General features: G+C 48.4%; 2 protein-coding genes across 15 annotated transcripts; one reads left to right on the top strand and one right to left on the bottom strand.

The window, feature by feature from the left end:
- The first annotated feature begins 1619 nt into the window (after positions 1 to 1619).
- Positions 1620 to 3221, top strand: LOC109742006 (uncharacterized). Its single transcript, XM_020301096.4, has one exon. It carries the CDS (start codon positions 1909 to 1911, stop codon positions 2926 to 2928), a length of 1020 nt encoding a protein of 339 aa, XP_020156685.1. The 5' UTR covers positions 1620 to 1908; the 3' UTR covers positions 2929 to 3221.
- A 9235-nt stretch (positions 3222 to 12456) lies between these two features.
- On the bottom strand, positions 12457 to 16506 carry LOC109741997 (uncharacterized). 14 transcript variants are annotated; one of them, XM_073503861.1, is made up of 11 exons: positions 15915 to 16506; positions 15765 to 15823; positions 15575 to 15700; positions 15381 to 15477; positions 15200 to 15266; positions 14931 to 15029; positions 14608 to 14697; positions 14118 to 14513; positions 13075 to 13179; positions 12868 to 12935; positions 12457 to 12791 (listed from the first exon to the last, which is right to left on the bottom strand). In XM_073503861.1, the coding sequence occupies exons 5-8, from the start codon at positions 15215 to 15217 to the stop codon at positions 14304 to 14306; spliced, it is 417 nt and encodes a 138-aa protein (XP_073359962.1). In that variant the 5' UTR covers positions 15218 to 15266; positions 15381 to 15477; positions 15575 to 15700; positions 15765 to 15823; positions 15915 to 16506; the 3' UTR covers positions 12457 to 12791; positions 12868 to 12935; positions 13075 to 13179; positions 14118 to 14303. The 14 variants fall into 14 exon arrangements, with proteins under 14 accessions (XP_073359962.1, XP_073359961.1, XP_073359963.1 ...); XM_073503860.1 differs by having other exon boundaries at positions 12911 to 13179; XM_073503862.1 differs by lacking the exon at positions 12868 to 12935.
- Positions 16507 to 19965: the final 3459 nt, after the last annotated feature.

Genomic DNA, 19965 nt, shown 5'->3' with positions numbered 1-19965 from the left:
AAGGCTTCTTATGATGTGCATTACCGAGAGGGTCCAGAGATACCTCTCCGATACTCGGAGTGACAAATCCTAATCTTGATCTATGCCAACCCAACAATCACCTTCGGAGATACCTGTAGAGCATCTTTATAATCACCCAGTTACGTTGTGACGTTTGATAGCACACAAGGTATTCCTCCGGTATCCGGGAATTGCATAATCTCATAGTCGAAGGAATATGTATTTGACATGAAGAAAACAATAGCAATAAAACTGAACGATCAATATGCTAAGCTAACAGATGGGTCTTGTCCATCACATCATTCTCATAATGACGTGACCCCGTTCATCAAATGACAACACATGTCTATGGTTATGACACTTAACCATCTTTGATTAACGAGCTAGCCTAGTAGAGGCTTACTAGGGACACTGTGTTTTGTCTATGTATCCACACATGTATCAAGTTTCCGGTTAATACAATTCTAGCATGAATAATAAACATTTATCATGATATAAGAAAATATAAAATAACAACTTTATTATTGCCTCTAGGGCATATTTCCTTCAGTGGCCCCATATGTTGGTGGTCTCCCCATCACCAATTCTTCGAATTATGCATTGAGCCAAAATATCACGGCCATCAGGAACCGCACGCCAAATTTGAGAAGGGTGCACGTCTAGCTCAGCCTTCAATAAAGAACAGCCCTTGAAGTATACTGTCCCCAATCCTCCCAAAATTTTCGTTCTAGTCATGAAGTACCATGCTACCCAACTCGGCTTCCTCCTCCCTTGCTTGCTACCCCATCAAGATTGTCGAATAATAGAAGTGACATTCTCACATCGAATAGACTAGGATGGCACGTGTCCTTTATTTTATCAAAACCTCTTTACCAACTGTTGATAGGAGTTTCTCCATCCATCCTCTTATCCTTTCCCATACCCGGACTCTCAAATACTTGAACGTCCCGTTCTTCGAGTGACCCACATTAGTTGGCACCCCCAAATAATGGCCGCTCAAAGATTCATTATAAACCCGCGGTGAGTTCTTGACACTATCTCTTACCCTCCGGTCCTTTTTACTCCTCGTACTAGATTTGTGTCAAGTTTGACCAAATTTATATTAAAAAATATCGGCATCTACAATGCCCAGCATATATACTGTGAAACTACATTTCATGATGAATCTAACAATATTAATTTAACATTGTGAATGTTGATATTTTTTCTATAAGTTTTGTCAAGTACAGAAACTTTGACTTCGGACAAAATTTATATGCAGACTAAAAAGGACCGGAAGGAGTACTATACCCTCATGCGCTTGTTTTTCTTTTTGGAATTTTCATTTTTTTTTAGAAAGGGAATTTTCATTGCTTGTACCACTCATGTGCGGCGCTCGTCTATTAAATTGGCCTAGTACTGTTTTTTTCAGGGGTATTGGCGTAGTACTGGTGAGCCAGGCCCATAATGAACGGTAACTTTGCCCTAGCCCACGGCGGTCGGAGATGGGGCAGTCAACGATCACATTTTTCGCTCAAAAGGAAAAAGAAGAAGGAGAGAAAAACCCGTCATTTCGCGGAAGCAAGGAACACGCGTCGCCCCGCTTCATCCGTCGGTCTGTCGGTCGGTTTCCGCGACTGCAAGCGTGTGACGGGTGACGGGTCGCTTGCTTCGCCACGAGGCTCAGCCAACCCAGCTTGACCCAATCAACTCGTCGCGCACGTCAACCATCCCAAAATCCCCAAATCCGCCGAGCTCTTGCTTCTTCTCCAGCCTTCCCCTTCCTTCCCACGCGAAAAAAGAGAATCCAAAATCCCCAAATCCCCCTCCCACTCCACGCCAGCTCCGCCCTCAATCCCCAATTCCCCACGCGGCCGGCCTCCCCACCAGCTCCCCCCAGCTCGGATCTCCGCCGCCAGCAGCTCCGCCATGGAGTGCGAGCCCGAGGAGCTGCAGTTCCTGGGCCCCGTCGGCATCTACCGGGAGTCGGTGGCCATCCTGCGCGCGCACCGCCCGCTCTACGCCCGCATCGCCGCCGCCTTCGTCCTCCCGCTCTCCGCGCTCTTCCTCGCCCACATCGCCATCTCCCACGCCCTCTTCTCCACCATCGACTCCGACGACTCCGCCCTCGAGTCCTCCGCCCCCGGGACCGCCTCCCAGCAGCGGATCCTCCAGCGGCTCGGCGCCGACTGGGCCGCCCTCGTCCTCTTCAAGGCCGCCTACCTCCTCGCGCTCCTCCTCTTCTCGCTCCTCTCCACCGCCGCCGCCGTCTTCTCCGTCGCCTCCGTCTACTCCGCCAAGCACGACGCGCTCACCTTCCCGCGGGTGCTCTCCGTCGTGCCCCGCGTCTGGCGCCGCCTCGCGGCCACCTTCCTCTCCGCCTTCGCGCTGCTCTTCGCCTACCACTTCGTCTTCGCCGTCGTCTTCATCGCGCTCCTCGTCGCCGTCGACAATGGCTCCACCCTCGCCGGGCTCCTCGCCTTCGTCGTCATCGTCGCCTACCTAGTCGGGCTCGTCTACCTCAGCGTCGTCTGGCACCTCGCCAGCGTCGTCTCGGTGCTCGAGGACTACAAGGGGTTCCAGGCCATGCGCAAGAGCAAGGCGCTCATCCAGGGGAAGCTCTGGACCGTCGTGATCATCTTCGTCACGCTCAACATCGTCTTCGTCGTCGTGGAGTTCGCCTTCCGCGCCTGGATCGTCCAGGGCGCGCGCCACGGTCTCGGCGCGGGAGGGAGGCTGCTCCTTGGCCTCGTCATCCTGGCTGCGCTGTGCTCGGTCGTCATGGTGGCGCTGGTGGTGCAGACGGTGGTGTACCTGGTGTGCAAGAGCTACCACCACGAGAGCATCGACAAGAGCAACATCTCCGACCACCTCGAGGTCTACCTCGGCGACTACGTCCCGCTCAAGGCCAGCGACGTGCAGATGCAGCACTTCGGCGACGAGGTCTGACCCCTCCCAAAGATCGACCTGCTTCTGTTTGCTCTCCTCTCTGTAATACCACTACTAGTCTAGTCACACAGGAATCACAATTCCATTGCTGGTCATTTACCCAAAACAAAATGAGATGGAAGGAAGCTGAAGAGAAGTAGGATCATTTGATCAGCAGTTTCTCAGTAATTATACTCAGCTTTGCTATGACACGAGGAACAGTTGGATGTTGCTTGTAGTAATTTGTAATGGAGGGATGGGATTGGTACTACACTACTACTAGTAAATGCTAGCTTGATCGCTTGTGCGTACACCGAAATGAATGAGGACATGTTGTGTTAATTATGGATAGTAGATCAATCGTTTGAGATTCTGCAATTAATTAATTGCACTTCCTTGTGATTATGAGTGAGCTGAATGTAGTAACTAGTAGTTCCCAGGCTATGAGATGAATTGAGATTACACTATCTGGAGAGTTTACTGGGTTTTGGTCTTTACACTATCTGAGTAATTAAGCATGCCTTTGAGTATTCATTTTGCCATGCAAATGACAGTTGGATTGCCTAAGAGCAACTCCGACGGGGCGACCCAAACGGACGCGCGTTTTGTCCGCTTTTTGTTGTTCGTTTGGGTCGGCCAGGCGGACGTGCGCGTCCGAATTTTAAAATGGGTCGGCTTGACCGCCCAACGGGGAGGCCGACCCAAATGTGCCGCCGTGAAAAAAAAAATAAGTTGCACGCAATAAACATAATTAAACATAAAGTGGCCGGTCAAACGCTGGCCAAAGTCCACCTAAATCTAATAAACATTAATAAAAGTCTGCGCCCGCCTGTTGCCGCCTGGCACGCTGCCCTAGACATCGTCGGCCTTGCTCTTGCCCTTGCCGTCGCCGTCGTCGGTGAGGTCGATGAAGACCGGAGCAGGGCCAGCCCACCTGAACGCCGCCTGATACGCTGCCAGGGCAGGCTCCTCCGGCGTCTGCTGGGGTGGCGGCATTGCGGCAAGTCGCGCGCCAGTGGCTTCGCCACGTTATATCTGCGTAGTCGCTTGACGTTATAGCTGCGTAGTCGCTTGACTACACAGGATTTTCGTACCTAGTTGACCCCAGGTCTGGACAGGCCCATCTATACTGTTATTCTACTGGGCCATAACAGAAGTCCAAAATCCCTTGCCTCCGTTGATCCCCAAATTACGTGATCTCCTTCAACTTCCCATACTAACGCAAGACCATGGACAGCCGCCACGGCGCAGCGTCTTCAGATCTTTGGCCTGGACTCTGCACGTGAGGCGTCAGGCACGGCCACCTCCGGCCATCCGGCGAGCTGTTAGTGACGCACCCGCGGTTGCACACGCATAGTGTGCCAGAATCAATTGATCAGTACTGCTGTACTAGTCACCACACTCTATCCTATCCAACATCAGGACGAGGCCCTCCACTTCTATTTGTAAGTTTTATTTATCTGCCAACGCTGCAATACTCTTCTCTCTCTTCCATTTTTCTTTTCTCTCACTAGCAATATTAGGTTTCAGGAAAGTTCAAAATAATAATAATAATATTAGGTTTCAGGAAGCAAGAGATTGTTTTATTAAGAATAAGAATGACATATTCCGTTTTTCTTAGCAATATATTTATTTTGTCAGGTCTTTGGTTTGGTAAATGGATAAATTTGTAAGGAACTGGCAGTCCACGTCAAATGTTGCAAATTCCTCACAACAATCACCTGAAAATGGGGAAGAACAGACTCCTATTGATACTCACAGCATATCAAAGTATACATAATCACAAAAAACTACTATCATAGAAATATGTTTGTTTTTAATAAAGTATGATGTTTTTTGTTCCTTTTTATGATCTAAAAAAATTCATTAGTAAAGCTTGACATCACAAGATTTTGATCCTGGCACCGCCGCTGTCGCGCGCGCTCCTCCTCCTCCTCGAGCCGGAGCGCCTCCGCGTCGCGTTGGAGCATGGCGTCGTAGCGCATCTGCTTCTCGCCGTCGGCCTGCTCCTGGCAGAGCCAGTGCTCCTTCCATCGCTCGAGGTGGGCCGCCTCCTCCTCCGGCGTCGCGGCGAAGTGGACGGGAGGCGCGCTCACCCACTCGCGGTACTGGCCCGTCCACGAGTAGGCCTCCTCTGGCCAAGTCGGTGGAGGCTGGGAGCGCTTACGCGTCGGCTCCGGCTCGGGCTCTGGTTGGGCTGGACGGGCGGCGGCGGTGGCGGTGGCGGCACGAAGAGCGGGGTGTGGACAGAGTCCCCCGCTGCCGACAGGGCAAGGGCTTGCTCCAGCCCATCCCAGTGCGCGTCCTCCTCGAGGCGGCTAGCCTCCAGCGCATGCTGCAGGGCCTCCTCGAGGGCGGCTTGGTACTCCGCCTCCGCCTCCATGTCCTCCGGCTCTACCTACGGGGCCGGCGATGGAAACGGCGGCGGGACGGCGTCGACACCCGAGCGCCGTTGCTCCTCGTGTTCGAGGGCGAACCAAGCCTCCCAGTTGGGGGAGTCGGCGGCGTACTCTGGCAGCCGACGCTGCTCCGGCATGAGCTGCGCGCGGCGCCTGCGCACCTCGTCGTCGTGCGCCCGCTGGGTACGAGGAATCGCCGGCACCGGGATCCGTTGCGGATCCAGATGCCAACGATGCGGCAGCGTGACATCGGGGTACGGCAATGGCCACCTGTACTCCCAGTGCCACCGCGCTTGGTGCATCGGGATGTGCAGGCGCCGGCGGCCAGGGCGGAAACGCGTCGCCGCCGGAGGAGGACGAGGGGGAAGGGGAGCACGGGAGGACGAGGCGCCGGGGGTGCCCTTGCCCTTGCCATTGCTGCTGCCGAAGAGGCCCATGGCTAGGGTTTGCGGTCGCCGACGAAGAAGCAAAGGGAGTGGTGGGGGGGCAGATGTGGACGGGAGAAGTGGATGAGGCCGACCCCGCTGCACGCGTGGTTAAAAAAGGACGCTTCCACTGGCTGGCACGTGGGCCCGATGTCGGTGGTCGTCATAAATAAGACGACCGGTGGCGGTTGGGTGGCCGCCAGGTGGGGACGCGGCGGACAGCGAGGAGACGCGCGGCGCGTCCGCTTCGCGTCTGCGCCGACGCATTCCAGGCGCAATTTTGGGCCGGAAATGGGTCGGCGTGGACGCCAGGCGGACACGATTTGAGTTTGGGTCGGCGCGTTGGGCCTTCACTTTTGTCCGCGCCGATCCAAACGAACGCGGGCGGACGAAATGGGTCGCCTCATTGGAGTTGCTCTAAAGAGTAGCAACTTTATAAGCTGGTATGTGCCCCTTTTGTTGCTTACTAGTGCTGAAGCTCCATAAAGCACCATAACTCTACAAGATATGAGATGAGTGATCCACAGAGGGAAGCCACATGTTCGCTGCTCATGGTCATGATGTTGAATCAGTAGCCTTCAGCTAGCGAAACACTTAGCACATGTGCATCCAACCAAACTGCTATAAAAGTTGACATGGAGCAAACATGATACTACTACCACCTATAGTAAGTCATTCGCAGAGCAGGAAAGAGGAACGGATGAGATAAACAACAACAACAACAACAACAATAACAAAGTCTTTAGTCCCAAACAAGTTGGGATAGGCTAGAGGTGAAACCTATAAGATCTCGCAACCAACTCATGGCTCTGGCACATGGATAGCAAGCTTCCACGCACCCCTGTCCATAGTTAGCTCTTTGGTGATACTCCAACCCTTCAGGTCTCTCTTAACGGATGAGATAGTTTTTGCAAAATGCAAATATGAGTGGAGGAGAAGGAAGCGAGGCAAAAGTGGGTTTCAGAGACGTCGGGAGCTTATTCCTCGCTTGTGCTCTGTCCTATGAATCCCGAGATTGCCATTGCCCGTCTTGGAGGGGAAAAGGGGAAATCAACAAGAACAGCAAGAGAAATCACTCAAACAAACCTAGGTCACACATCTACTAGCATAGCAACATGAGGTCCACAAGCATACAAGAACAATCAAGGGAAAATAGTTGTGACGCCCCCGATTCAATCGTACACGCAAACGTGTATGATCAAGATCAGGGACTCACGGAAAGATATCACAACACAACTCTAAAAATAAAATAAGTCATACAAGCATGATAATACAAGCCAGAGGGCTCGAATACAAGTGCTCGATCATAGACGAGTCAGCAGAAGCAACAATATCTGGGTACAAACATAAGTTAAACAAGTTGACATAAGATGGCTAGCACAAACTGGGATACAGATCGAAAGAGGCGCAGGCCTCCTGCCTGGGATCCTCCTAAACTACTCCTGGTCGTCGTCAGCGGCCTGCACATAGAAGTAGGCACCTCCGGTGTAGTAGGAGTCGTCGTCGACGGTGGCGTCAAGCTCCTGGGCTCCAGCATCTGGTTGTGACAACCAGGTAGAATGGAAAGGGGGAAAAGAGGGAGAAAAGCAACCGTGAGTACTCATCCAAAGTACTCGCAAGCAAGGATCTACACTACATATGCATGGGTATCTGTGTAAAGGGGCAATATCGGTGGACTGAACTGCAGAATGCCAGAATAAGAGGGGGATAGCTAGTCTGTCAAAGACTACGCTTCTGGCAGCCTCCATCTTGCAGCATATAGAAGAGAATAGATGGTAAGTTCACCAAGTAGCATCGCATAGCATAAACCTACCCAGCGATCCTCTCCTCGTTGCCCTATTATAGAGCGATCACTGGGTTATATCTGGCACTTGAAAGGGTGTGTTTTATTAAGTATCCGGTTCTAGTTGTCATAAGGTCAAGGTACAACTCCGGGTCGTCCTGTTACCGAGGGACACGGCTATTCGAATAGATAAACTTCCCTGCAGTGGTGCACCACATTTCCCAACACGCTCGATCCCATTTGGCCGGACACACTTTCCTGGGTCATGCTCGGCCTCGGAAGATCAACACGTCGCAGCCCCACCTAGGCTCAACAGAGAGGTCAGCACGCCGGTCTAAATCCTATGGCGCAGGGGTCTGGGCCCATTGCCCATTGCACACCTGCACGTTGCGAGGGCGGCCGGAAGCAGACCTAGCCCCCTTAATACAAGCGCAGGCTTACGGTCCAATCCGGCGCGCGCCGCTCAGTCGCTGACGTCACGAAGGCTTCGGCTGATACCACGAGGTCGAGTGCCCATAACTGTTCCCGCGTAGTTGGTTAGTGCGTATAGACCAGTGGCCAGACTCAGATCAAATACCAAGATCTCGTTAAGCGTGTTAAGTATCCGCGAACGCCGACCAGGGTCAGGCCCACCTCTCTCCTAGGTGGTCTCAACCTGCCTTGTCGCTCCGCCACAAAGTAACAGTCAGGGGCTGTCGGGAACCCAGGCCCACCTCTACCGGGATGGAGCCACCTGCCCCTTCAGCCCCCATCTTCGAACAGTATCATAAGTAATGTAACAGTATAAAGTATATAGCATATGCCCGTGATCACCTCCCGAGTGATCACGACCCAGTAGTATAGCATGGCAGACGGACAAGAGTGTAGGGCCACTGATGGAACACTAGCATCCTATACTAGGCAGTAGGATAGCAGGTATGGGTAACAACTGTAGCAACAATGACAGGCTATGCATCAGAATAGGATTAACCGAAAGTAGTAACATGCTACACTACTCTAATGCAAGCAATATAGAGAAGGAATAGGCGATATCTGGTGATCAAGGGGGGGGGCTTGCCTGGTTGCTCTGGCAAGAAGGACGTGTCATCAACACCGTAGTCGAACTGGGGGTCGCCGGCAGTCTCGGGGTCTACCGGAAAGAAGTAACGGAGGGAGAACACAATAAATAATAGAGCAATCAAAGCAACACAAAGCATAACATGGCAATACGCAGTGCTAGGGTGACCTAACGCAGTAGTAGGTGATACCGGTGAAGGGGGGGAAACATCCGGGAAAGTATTCCCGGTGTTTCGCGTTTTCGGACAAATGAACCGGAGGGGGAAAGCTGCGAGTTCGATAGGTTAGGGATGTGTGGCGGACGAACGGGCTGCGTATCCGGATTCGTCTCGTCGTTCTGAGCAACTTTCATGTACAAAGTTTTTCCATCCGAGGTACGGTTTATTTTATATTAATTTTAAAAGATTTAATCATTTTTAGAATTTATTTAATTATTTTAAATCAACATTATCCAGAATAGTGTATGCTGACGTCATCATGACGTCAGCAGTCAACAGGGGGTTGACTGGGTCAAACTGATGTGTGGGACCCACCTGTCATACTTTGTTTAGTTTAATTAGGATTTAGCTAATCTAATTATTGTTTAATTAAACTAACTAGTTAATTAGATTAATTTAAACATGATTAATTAACTTAATTAATTATTAATTTTATTAATTAATTTTTATTTCATTTTCTTTTATTTTATAAAAAACGTTTTGGGGGCTGGGCCCCACTTGTCTGTGGCCCAGAGGGGCCATAGCGGTTCGGGCGGTAGCGGGCGTCGGGCGCCGCCCGTATGGCGCAACGGGCGCCCGCCCGCTGAGACGGAGGTTGGCCGCCTCCGGCGGCAGTGGCGAGGCCACGGCGAGTGGCCGGAGCGGCGAAAGCCAGGGACGGAGGCGAGCGAGGTGGTTGCGGCGGTGGTGCCGGCGGCAGCCGCAGGGGGAGGCGACAGGGGGCCGGAGACGAGAGCTCCGGCGGTGCGGGAGGTGCGTCGCGGCGCGGGGCGACTGCAGCGCAGGCAGAGACTCCGCGGGGCGAGGGCAAGCGACGGCGGGGCGCGGTGCGGCCGCGGCGATGCGAGGGCGGCCGCCGGAGGTATGTGGCAGGGCAACGTCTGCGCTGTAGCGGAGGCGGAGGCGTAGCTGCAGCGGGGATGGGGAAGGGCAACGACGGCTGCGGACGGCGCAAGCGCGCGCGAAGGGCGCGAGCAAGCGCGAGGAGGGGAGCAGCGGCGACACACGGGGTTCCAGGGACATGGGCTCGCGCGCCCGGGCGCGTGCAAGGGTGCGCGGGGCGCCGACCATCGCGGGCAAGGGGAGGTGAGCACGGTGAGCGGGGGGAAGCGGAGGGAGGCGGGGCCTCACTGCGATTCGTAGGGACGGGGGCAGCGGGGGTCGAGGTGGGGAGATGGGGACAGTGCGGCGAAGAGGATGCAGGCCGGTGAGGAGGAGGAGGCAGTCCGGCGGGGAAGCTCCGGGCGCCGGCGAACGAGGACGAGGCGGCGGCGTACGGCGGCGCGGTTGGATCGAGCCCCCGATCTCGATCCAGATCAAGGGGAAGGAGAAGGCGACATGGGGGAGAAGTGGGAGCGAGTGGGATAGGGTTTCGGGTAGTGGAGGGGGTATGTGTAGGCCGGGGGAGTGGGGGTGGGCCGGCCTAGTCGGCCAGCTGGGCCGTGGCCCGGCAGGGGGGTTCCTTCTCCTTTTAATTTTCTTGTTTGTTTTTTCTTTTCTTTTTCCTATTTTCTTTTATTCTGTTTTATTTTACTTTTAGTTTTGTAAAATAGGACAATAGTTCCTAAATTAATGTCTCTAAATAACTCACTGCCTTAAAAGTTTGGCCCCTAAATAAAATGTTTAAATAATTATAATTTATAAAAGGCATTTAATTAAATGTTTTAGCTACTATTTTAATTACATTACTGCATTGAATTATTTAATAAAAATGTGGTTTCTCCACCAACATTACCTGGGGATTATGTGTCACATGCAGAACATTTTAGTTTTAATATTTGAAAACTTTTGTTGTTTGCCTTTAATTAAATTTTGAATTTGTTTCCGTTTTGAATTATCTAGAGTTTATCAACAGTAACCGAGGTGACACGGCATCATTAGCGGGGGATCACTGTAGCTTAATTATCTGGGCGTCACAATTCTCCTCCACTGCAAGAAATCTCGTCCGAAATTTAAGAGGTAGAGTAAGGGGGAAAAGTCTGGTTACGAAATTCTAACGGATCTTCTCGGTCTTGGCGGCTCTTCTCGAAGCGGTCGATCCATTATGTTGATGTCTTCATTTCTCTGCTTCAGGTCATCATCATGTAGTACACATCCTTTCTTCGGGATCTTCATCGTACTTACGGAAAGAATAAAGGGTGGGCATTCCGGGAGTATTGACCTCTGCAAGGTCGACTATCTGGTCGATAACATCGAGGAAGATGGCGGAAGTAACTCTCGAATTTAAACTTAAGAAAATATCGAGAGCAAAGTAAGGAGGTATCATGTGAAGTTTCGAGCAGATAGACAATCGTTCGTTGCCTGAAACAGTGTGTGAAAGGGGTTCAAGGCAACGGGAATAAGTATTGTGTCTAATACCAGAATTGATGGTCTCTCCAAAGGTGGCTCGTGAATTACTTACGAGGCCACGCGCGAGGAACAACCTTGGGAACAAGAGGTGTACAGGTGAGTCAGGTTTCGATCCTGTGGAACTGTGGGTTATGGGCCCACCATGTGGGTTAAAATTAGGAAAGGCAGTGACGTCTTGCACAATCATGTAAGCAAGGCATGTCAGAGGGTAGCCTGTCAGTTATGTCGGCAACAATGTCGGTACCAAGGGCGAGGGACGAAGAGAACCATTTTCCTACTTGTTGAACATGGCGGACCATTGGGCAAAGTTCTCATCCATCGGTGGCTACCGGAATATCATCAACAATAGCAATAGGGCCTTGCTGACAGAATTATACACCGGGGTGTTTACATAAGCAGGAGAATATTACTACTTAGATCATATAGATCACAAGAAACGTTAAATCAACCAATGGAAAGGAAAATATGATTATCAGATTAAACAGAACAATGGAAAGAAAATGTGTTTAAACACATATTTCAGGGGTATATCCTTTCCAAGGACAAACAGAACATGATATCCATGACAGGATACAAAGTAGAAAATCAATTAGGTAAGGGGGGAATCTCATGATATTAGCCATACAACGGTGTTTAGATAATTGATAAAGAAAATTTAGCATGGTGCTTCAAATGTTCTTATTGAAGATCGAAGTACTACAGACATGCTTCGAGATAGCATTTGACATGGTCTTCAAGCAAAGGTCAGACTTGGATACTCCAAGGACTAGAAGAACGTTGCAACGGGGCTACATTAACTTTAAGAGTTCAATATTAATCATGTTAATATTACATTTAATATTCTCATATATATCAAGTGACATTGGCGACCTTTTTTACCATCAAATCCTCACACACACTCTCTTCCTCCCTCTCTCTCTCTAACACACACACATCCATCTTATTGGGTACGGGACCATATCCATCTATTTCACACACACACGCTAGTGCATAACAATATTGATTATGTGTATTATATTTGCCACCACAACTGAGGGAATTAATTTCATGTAAATCGGCCAGCCACAGCTCCATAACAATCAGGACTTTAAGAGGCATCCCTCCCTCCCTCTCACTGAATACAAAATTCAAAAAACCTTGATATTATTTTACATAAAGAAAATAAAATTCAAGATATCTATCGTGGCCTTCTAGTTTAAAATGGAACTCAAATAGTCTTGTGCACATTGATGATTTAGTATATGTAGGACAAACATGGTATATCATTTTTTAGTGTTGAACGCAACTAAATGGTAAACCTTGTGTACCCTCAGGGCATCAAAACCAAAATACTGCAATGTAAAATAAAGGGAAGTTGATAGGTCACACCACTCAAATTTACAGTGGTATATTTTCTCATCACCAATAGGAAGGATGCAAAGAATATATAAAGATTTTCTCTCTATTGTGTATACATGATTATCTATTCTAGAACAAAAAAACAAGACATGAAAATTACGATATCAACCACTTCAATGAATTCATGAAGTTGCTTCACCAAGGAATCACTCTTTACCATATTGCTCGTCTTCTCCTCATTGTCAACAAAGTACTTGCTTGTCACTCCCTTCAGCTGATATGGTTGAGCCCAGGCATAACATGTAGTTGTTGCCCCCTTCAAAACCAAAAAGCATATTCTTTTAGGTACAGTTAAATTCAGAAGTTATTACACAATAGTAAAGATTACTTACTTGAACACAAGATCATAAGAGTACGGAAGAAATAATTCATAACCTTGTGGAGAAATAAAGGCATGAAACTGTTGTATAGTTAGTCCAGGATGAACACAATCAAACCGGGATGGTAGCTCCTTCCTTTTTCAGTAAACTTACATTTTATGGAACATCAGAGTAGTTGAGAAATTTTTAGACACTCCCAAGCTATGAACTCAGGCGTACCTTAGTCTCTTGGCCGTCTAGTTCATCAAAGGCTTTATCCGCCTCATCTATGTCCTTAAAAAAAATACACGTAGAGTAAAACTCGCCTTGAATCCTTGAATCACTCTGTTGAAAAGGAAAATGAATAAATCACTAATCTATGCATATAATTTTATTGAACAAGAAACAAAAATTCTCAGAAAACCTTCTCATCGATGCTCGGATTTCTAGAGAAAATTTGAAGTAGCTTTCGACAAAGAAGGTAGACTGGAATTCTATCAGCGATGCTCGGATTCCTAAAGAAAATTTTAAGTAGCTCTTGACAAAGAACATAGACTGGAATACTATGAGCATGCAACTTCATCTGATCAGGTTCAGGTACCTAATAAGAAATAAAAACAGACAAGTCATGTGGTAACTTGAATACCAACAATGACCGGATCGGCACCATGGCGCCTGCAGCCGCCTCTCATGGACGCCATAGAGCGAATCCCCGCGTGGAGGCAGAGCCGTGCGGGGCGAACAGTGAGGAGTGACGAGCAGGGGAGAGATCGAAGGACCTGATGCATCGGCGGTTTACACATGTGTCCTTGTCCCCGGCGATAGAGACGGCTCTCTTGTACCCGGCGGCTACCCTATACCCGGATCTTATCAGAGATTGGGATTGTTGGAGGCGGTGGTGGCTACCCTGTACCCGGCTCTTGTCAGAGACGGGTGAGGCTAGGGATTTGGAGGGGCGTGTGGTGTTTTTTTGGCGATTGTGTGTGGTGCTTTTGTTCACCGTTTTTGACTCACCTCCCACCACCCCTCCCACCGAGCGTCGGGCTAGTTAATACCTCGTGTGTTGCAACAGGGCATGCATATTTAGTAGTTAACAAGGCAAATCATCTATCTCTATCTCGCATCCAGTGGACTCAAGCTAGATTATTCTAGATTTCAATTTCCACAACATGTGCATTCTTTTCCCTTACGTGACAGTCTATCAATTAGCAACGCAATCTTGTACCACTAAAATGCAGAACACGAAAATAGCTACAAAGTAAACTTGAGCATGCTGCACTTACCAAAAGCTAGTTGTCTACAAAGTCAAAATTGAATGGATGAAGCCTTATCATCGGGGTTGGGGAGTCGCCTTATCATCATGATGGAGGGATCACCATCAGCAAGCACAACCCCCATGCCACAGCCTGGACGATCATGGTTGGTTGGTGATGCGGCGGTCGCGACCAGCGCCACAAGCCCACAACTGACTATTTGCATGGCTCCCTCTCTTGCAGTGGGAGCACCATCTCGTGCTCCCCGTCAACTCGACAAGGGGATGCAGAGTGGAAGGCCTCACAGACGGCTCTGCTCTCCCTCAGGGACTCCTCCGCGGACTGCAGTGCCGCTACGGCCGCTCGTTGAGACTTCTCAGTGTTGCTTTCGTCAAGAATAAGCACATGGTAGTAATACGCCGCAGCCTGCATCATATTATTACTTTTTTACTTAGTGACCAAAATTCAGTCATTTAATCATTTCAGAGTTCAGAGATATCATCAAAGCCTGCATATGTACTTTTGCTTCCATGTGCTTCCACTTTACAAAGAGCCTGTGCTTTTCGCCCCAGCCGTCGAGCAGAGGTATGTCCGCGATGCTTTCATGTGCCTGCGGATGAAACCATCATGATTGTACATATTTTAAAACTGGGATAGATTATATTTTTTCTATGTTTTATTTGTTTATGAAATTATATTATGCTTCATGCGGAGATGAACAGTACATATACCTGGCATTTTCAAGCATAAGCAGAACTCTGACATATATACAAATATCATTATCCAAATAGAAGACGCAAAATAACCAGAAATCGATAGAAATGAATCAATGATGATGCCTACCTGCTGCCAGCACTTGACCATCTCACATGCCAGACTCCTTTTGACAGCTAGGGTAGCCTTTGGACTGTCAATTGCCAACCCAAGTCGAATATCAATTGCCTGGCAAACAAGCACAGACATAGATAGCATAATCGATGAACTAACCGAGAAGCCGACATCTCAACTGCATGCTATCTTTCTTGCACCATGCATGATGAATCATGTGACCTCTGTCTGACTCTCTAGGTAGTTACTATCAGATAATAACAAGAAAAAAGCATTATTGTTACCTGACCAAGTGCTTGCATGCAGGTAGCTTTCAGGACCCCTTCAGACAGGTCCACAGGAAAACCTTTCCTACACAATGGAAGTCAGTACTCAGTCCTTACTGAACAATAACTGAAGAAAAATGGAAGCTTGGAGCATTGCTCATCATGCCGGGCTGGCTAGGGCAAGTGGCAAGATCAGCACCTCTTTTAGGACGACATCCTAGGAAGAACATGCTGCATAGCGCACTCCAGGTGCCCGGCCGCCTTAAGGAATATCTCGATAGAAGCGCATTTGTTCTCTGGAAAGTGGAAAGTACAAGAGTAAAGACATTCAGAAAGATTGAAACATATACTACTTGTTTGATTCAGTCGCAGTGGGAATTAGCCTTCAGATACTTTGGCATGGTATCCTTCAAGAGACGTCTTTGGCAGGAGCAGAGAATTTGCTCGTGATAAACGGAGCATTGCCATCATGTGCAGCACCGACGGCACCTCGTACCAGGCGCTGGGCAGTGCCGTCTCCTGGCAACACAGAGACATGTTAATCTTCAGGTTTATCCATGCAACAAACAAAGATTGACTATACCTCTGCATCATCTTCTTGATTCATCCATGCAAACTATATCTTGTCTTCCAACTGAGTCCCTTCAAATCAAATAATTAAACAAATGAATGGTGTGAACAAGATATGGATCAAGCACGAGGTCGAGGTGTACAGATCAAAGAGTTGAGTTACCATCCTTTGCCATCCCTAGAATGTCTGGCAAATACTCCTCCAAGGCCTGCACAAGATCAGCGGACAACAACTCACGAAGCAGTATAGCAAATCACCTGTGGAGTCCTTAGGTGCCATCAGAGAGCCGTTCCCGCCGACGCCCGTGGCAGCCATGACAGGCGACCTCAGGCAAAGCGATGGTCCGTATGGCCGTGCAGAGAACGCGACCACGCTTTGCACTGGTCGGCGGCGTCTGGGGCGTACGTGGGGATCGGCGGCGGCGGCGGCGTCAATGTTGTCCATGGGGATCTGTGGCGTCCGTGGGGATACGCGGCGGCGATGGCGTGTGTGGATCCGCGGTGGCGGTGGCGACGCCCCTGGGATCTGCGGCTGCGGCGGCGTCTGGGGAGCCACCGCGAAGGTGGTGGCAGTGGCGTCGTGCGGAGGGGGCGGCGGAGAGGCCGAGGAGGTGATGGGGGCGGGAGAAGAGGCGGCGGCGCGGGTCTGGTGGACTGCGAGGGAGATCGGAGATCGCGGCAACGAAGGATGGGATCGACAGGAGCGTTTTTTGTGCGGGGGTGGGGTTTTTTGCCTGCCTGGGATGGGGTGGAGCGAGGGAGGAGACGAAAAAAACCGACGAAATTGGGAGGTGGGAGGAGAGACGAAAAAAACCCAGCGAAAATAAATTCATCAAGTCGTTCATTAGGAGTAGAGATTCGTCAGGAACAATTTATAGAATAAGTCTAACAATTTCCTCATGAAAGAATGGCTAACCTTGGTAAAGAGGATACTATATCAATAGGTCATCCGGCCAGGTGTGCTAGGCATGACATCATCTTACCGGGTTATATAAAGACCAATGTTATAACTCTTGAAATTATGTTCCAACCATCATTTCTGACCAAGATTCAGATCAGATTGGTATTAGGATACCTCAAACTCATGATGCCCGAGGAGAAAAGGCGCGACACAAATTGATGAGATGACATCGAAGATTCTCGGGAAATGAACTATGGAAGCGAGCTCCGAAACAAGAGTTCAGCATTAAATTAAGGAGGTGAGGAGGTGGCTGATTGACTCAGCGACAATTCATTGAGATTTCCAAAAAGATGGATTTCCACAATTATGTGAACAAGGAGATATCATTAGTCAGATCAATGATATAATGACATATGCTCGAGGAAAACATACACACTTTAACAATGATAGAAGGGTGCACCCGGAAATCTGGACTAGGTAGCACGATCAATGTTTGAATTATGATTCAATAAGCAATAGACTTAGAATGAAACTATCGACCATTAACTTCAAAGCAATAGGGTTGCTAAAAGTTTTGAAGTCGCACATCATAGTTTAATTGTTGGTTTTCCGGTTAGAAACAACACGGGGACCAAGGAATGAACGAATATGGCAAGAAGTATCACCTGTATCAAGAATTCTCAAGAGGTGGAGCAATTCTCACAATATCCTTGACATAAAAGATGGTAATACTCCAAGGTAGAACATAACATAAGCTGGTTAGCAAGGAGCTCCATAACATGATCAAGTTTGTGATGGAGGGAAGGTAAGGATGTTGTCGATGGTAACTCAAATTACCAAGGAACAAGGATGGCACTTATCATCAAGAATTCCATTGATATCCTGGAAGGAGTCAAAATGTTGATGATGATCACGACAATTTGTTGTCGAGAGGATCCACGAAGAAGCAATTGATCAGCGACTGCATCAAGCAAAAGGACTAATGCAGCAAAAGATTATTGGAGCCACAAATACGACACAAACTCGGGGCCAAGTTTGTTGTTCGAGGTCAAACGATAAGACGAGGAAAATCAACGTAAGATTAGCTCATCATCGAAAATTGTGCTCTGAGAAGAAGGACCAGGTAGCATAGTTAAAAGTTTGCACGATAATGATATAGCCGATAAGGCTTGGAAATGACTTGAAGGATTATTAAACTCGTAAGCAACGAGAATTACTTAGAGTTACTGAATCAGAGTGCGGAATCGATTCACTTATCGGTGTTCTCGAGTGACTAATAACTCAGAACCTGGGGGAAATCTGAGATCGGTGAGAAGCAATACTAGATGAAGACTCGCAGGAAGCAACACAGTTCTCGAGATACCAGAGGTTAATACTCGAGGAAGATCAAAACAAAGGTTGCAGAGATGTATCGATCAACAGAAGACAAGTGCTTTAACTTGTTTGAGAAATGGAATCAAGGAGAAAATGTGGTCAGGACCGCGATTGCAAAGGATCAATACATAGATACCAGATGATATCATATCAAGGAAATAGTTATTATTACAAGAAGCTTTTATGATAAGTTCCACATCGGGTCCATGGGAATGCATAACCTTTCATTCATTTCACATTTTCGAAGAAGTTGTAGTGTTGAAATTTTATCTAGCGAAGCACCAGAAGAGTACGACTAGTGAAAACTTTCGGGTTCACACGGTTTAGAAAAGGCATAGGTTCAACCCATCAGGGTATCTTAGAAACATATACCACAAGCTTCAAGAGTAAATATCACCAGCTCGAAAGCAGAGCAAGGTTGAGAAAGTAGAGGATACAATTTACAAAAGGCATTATGTATCCGAGGGAAGGCTCATAAGGTTATTGGATATGAAGGACACTGTCGGATAAAATCCATTAAAGGATCTGCCGGTCCATAACAGAGCTGATGTGAGCATCGGCACACAACCAGAGGAAGTAACAATGCAAAGGCATTGTATTATAGAAACAACTGACTAATCCAGAGCTCAAATGCAAAGGAATTATGATTTTCAAATAAAGGGATCAGAAGCAATGTTCTGATTAGGGATGGATAAGTTGAATAGCCTTAGGGGTACAATCGACGGCAATTGGATTGGTTGAGAATCAGCTCAGTCTGAGCCGGAAAGATAATTTAAAAGGATCAACTGATGATTGCGTGCATTCGCACTCATGTTGAATCAATAGGATCAAAATCACGGTGTCTAAGGATACTAACGAATATTGCCAGACATATGGAAAGCATCCATAATGCAAGCAGACAAGTATTGCAGACCAATAAGCTACTGAGGAATTTTGGAGGATCGAATAGTATTTCGAAGACAATTGTGAAACACATGAACAACTGGGGATGAGCGGATACTCGATAAGGGCGAGAAATTATCCGTAGGGGTATTCAGGTGGCAAGGAACTGCAAGGCAGTAGGCACAAAATATTCTCGGAACAATAGAGGGGATTTCAGGGTATCTTGTTATAACAAGATCAACTGGGAATAAAAGTAAGAACGGCAAGTGTATGTAATTATCCATAGGGATATTTCGGTGGTAGGGAATTGCGAAAGCAACAGGCTCAAAGTCTTGAGAGAACATCGGAGAGTTTCTTCGAAATCCTTCGGTGGACCAAGTAATCATCTGGAGTAAGGGGCTCTCTGGGTGAAAGTAGTTACGAGAACCTAGAGTCGGCGCTAGTAAAATCATTTAACCTGAATAGAAGAGAGATTAGAGTCCCAGAGTATAGACGAGGAGTAAAAGATCCTAATACCACCCAATGACGACATGGGCCCGTAAGCCGCACAGCCATGTTAGTAAAAAAATGAATGACTAGACTCGACTTCGGCCAAGGAGTTGGAAAGGGGGATTCCTACAGGCAGTCGGCTCTGATACCAACTTGTGACGCCCCCGATTCAATCGTACACTAATCATACAGGCAAACGTGTACGATCAAGATCAGGAACTCACGGGAAGATATCACAACACAACTCTAAAAATAAAATAAGTCATACAAGCATCATAATACAAGCCAGGGGCCTCGAGGGCTCGAATACAAGTGCTCGATCATAGACGAGTCAGCGGAAGCAACAATATCTGGGTACAGACATAAGTTAAACAAGTTGCCATAAGATGGCTAGCACAAACTGGGATACATATCGAAAGAGACGCAGGCCTCCTGCCTGGGATCCTCCTAAACTACTCCTGGTCGTCGTCAGCAGATTGCACATAGAAGTAGGCACCTCCGGTGTAGTAGGAGTCGTCGTCGACGGTGGCGTCAAGCTCCTGGGCTCCAGCATCTGGTTGCGACAACG

This window comes from Aegilops tauschii, chromosome 7, assembly GCF_002575655.3.
Source record: "Aegilops tauschii subsp. strangulata cultivar AL8/78 chromosome 7, Aet v6.0, whole genome shotgun sequence".
NCBI lineage: Eukaryota > Viridiplantae > Streptophyta > Magnoliopsida > Poales > Poaceae > Aegilops > Aegilops tauschii.
Note: the sequence above shows the minus strand (reverse complement) of the source record. Positions and strands in the feature narration are given on the sequence as shown.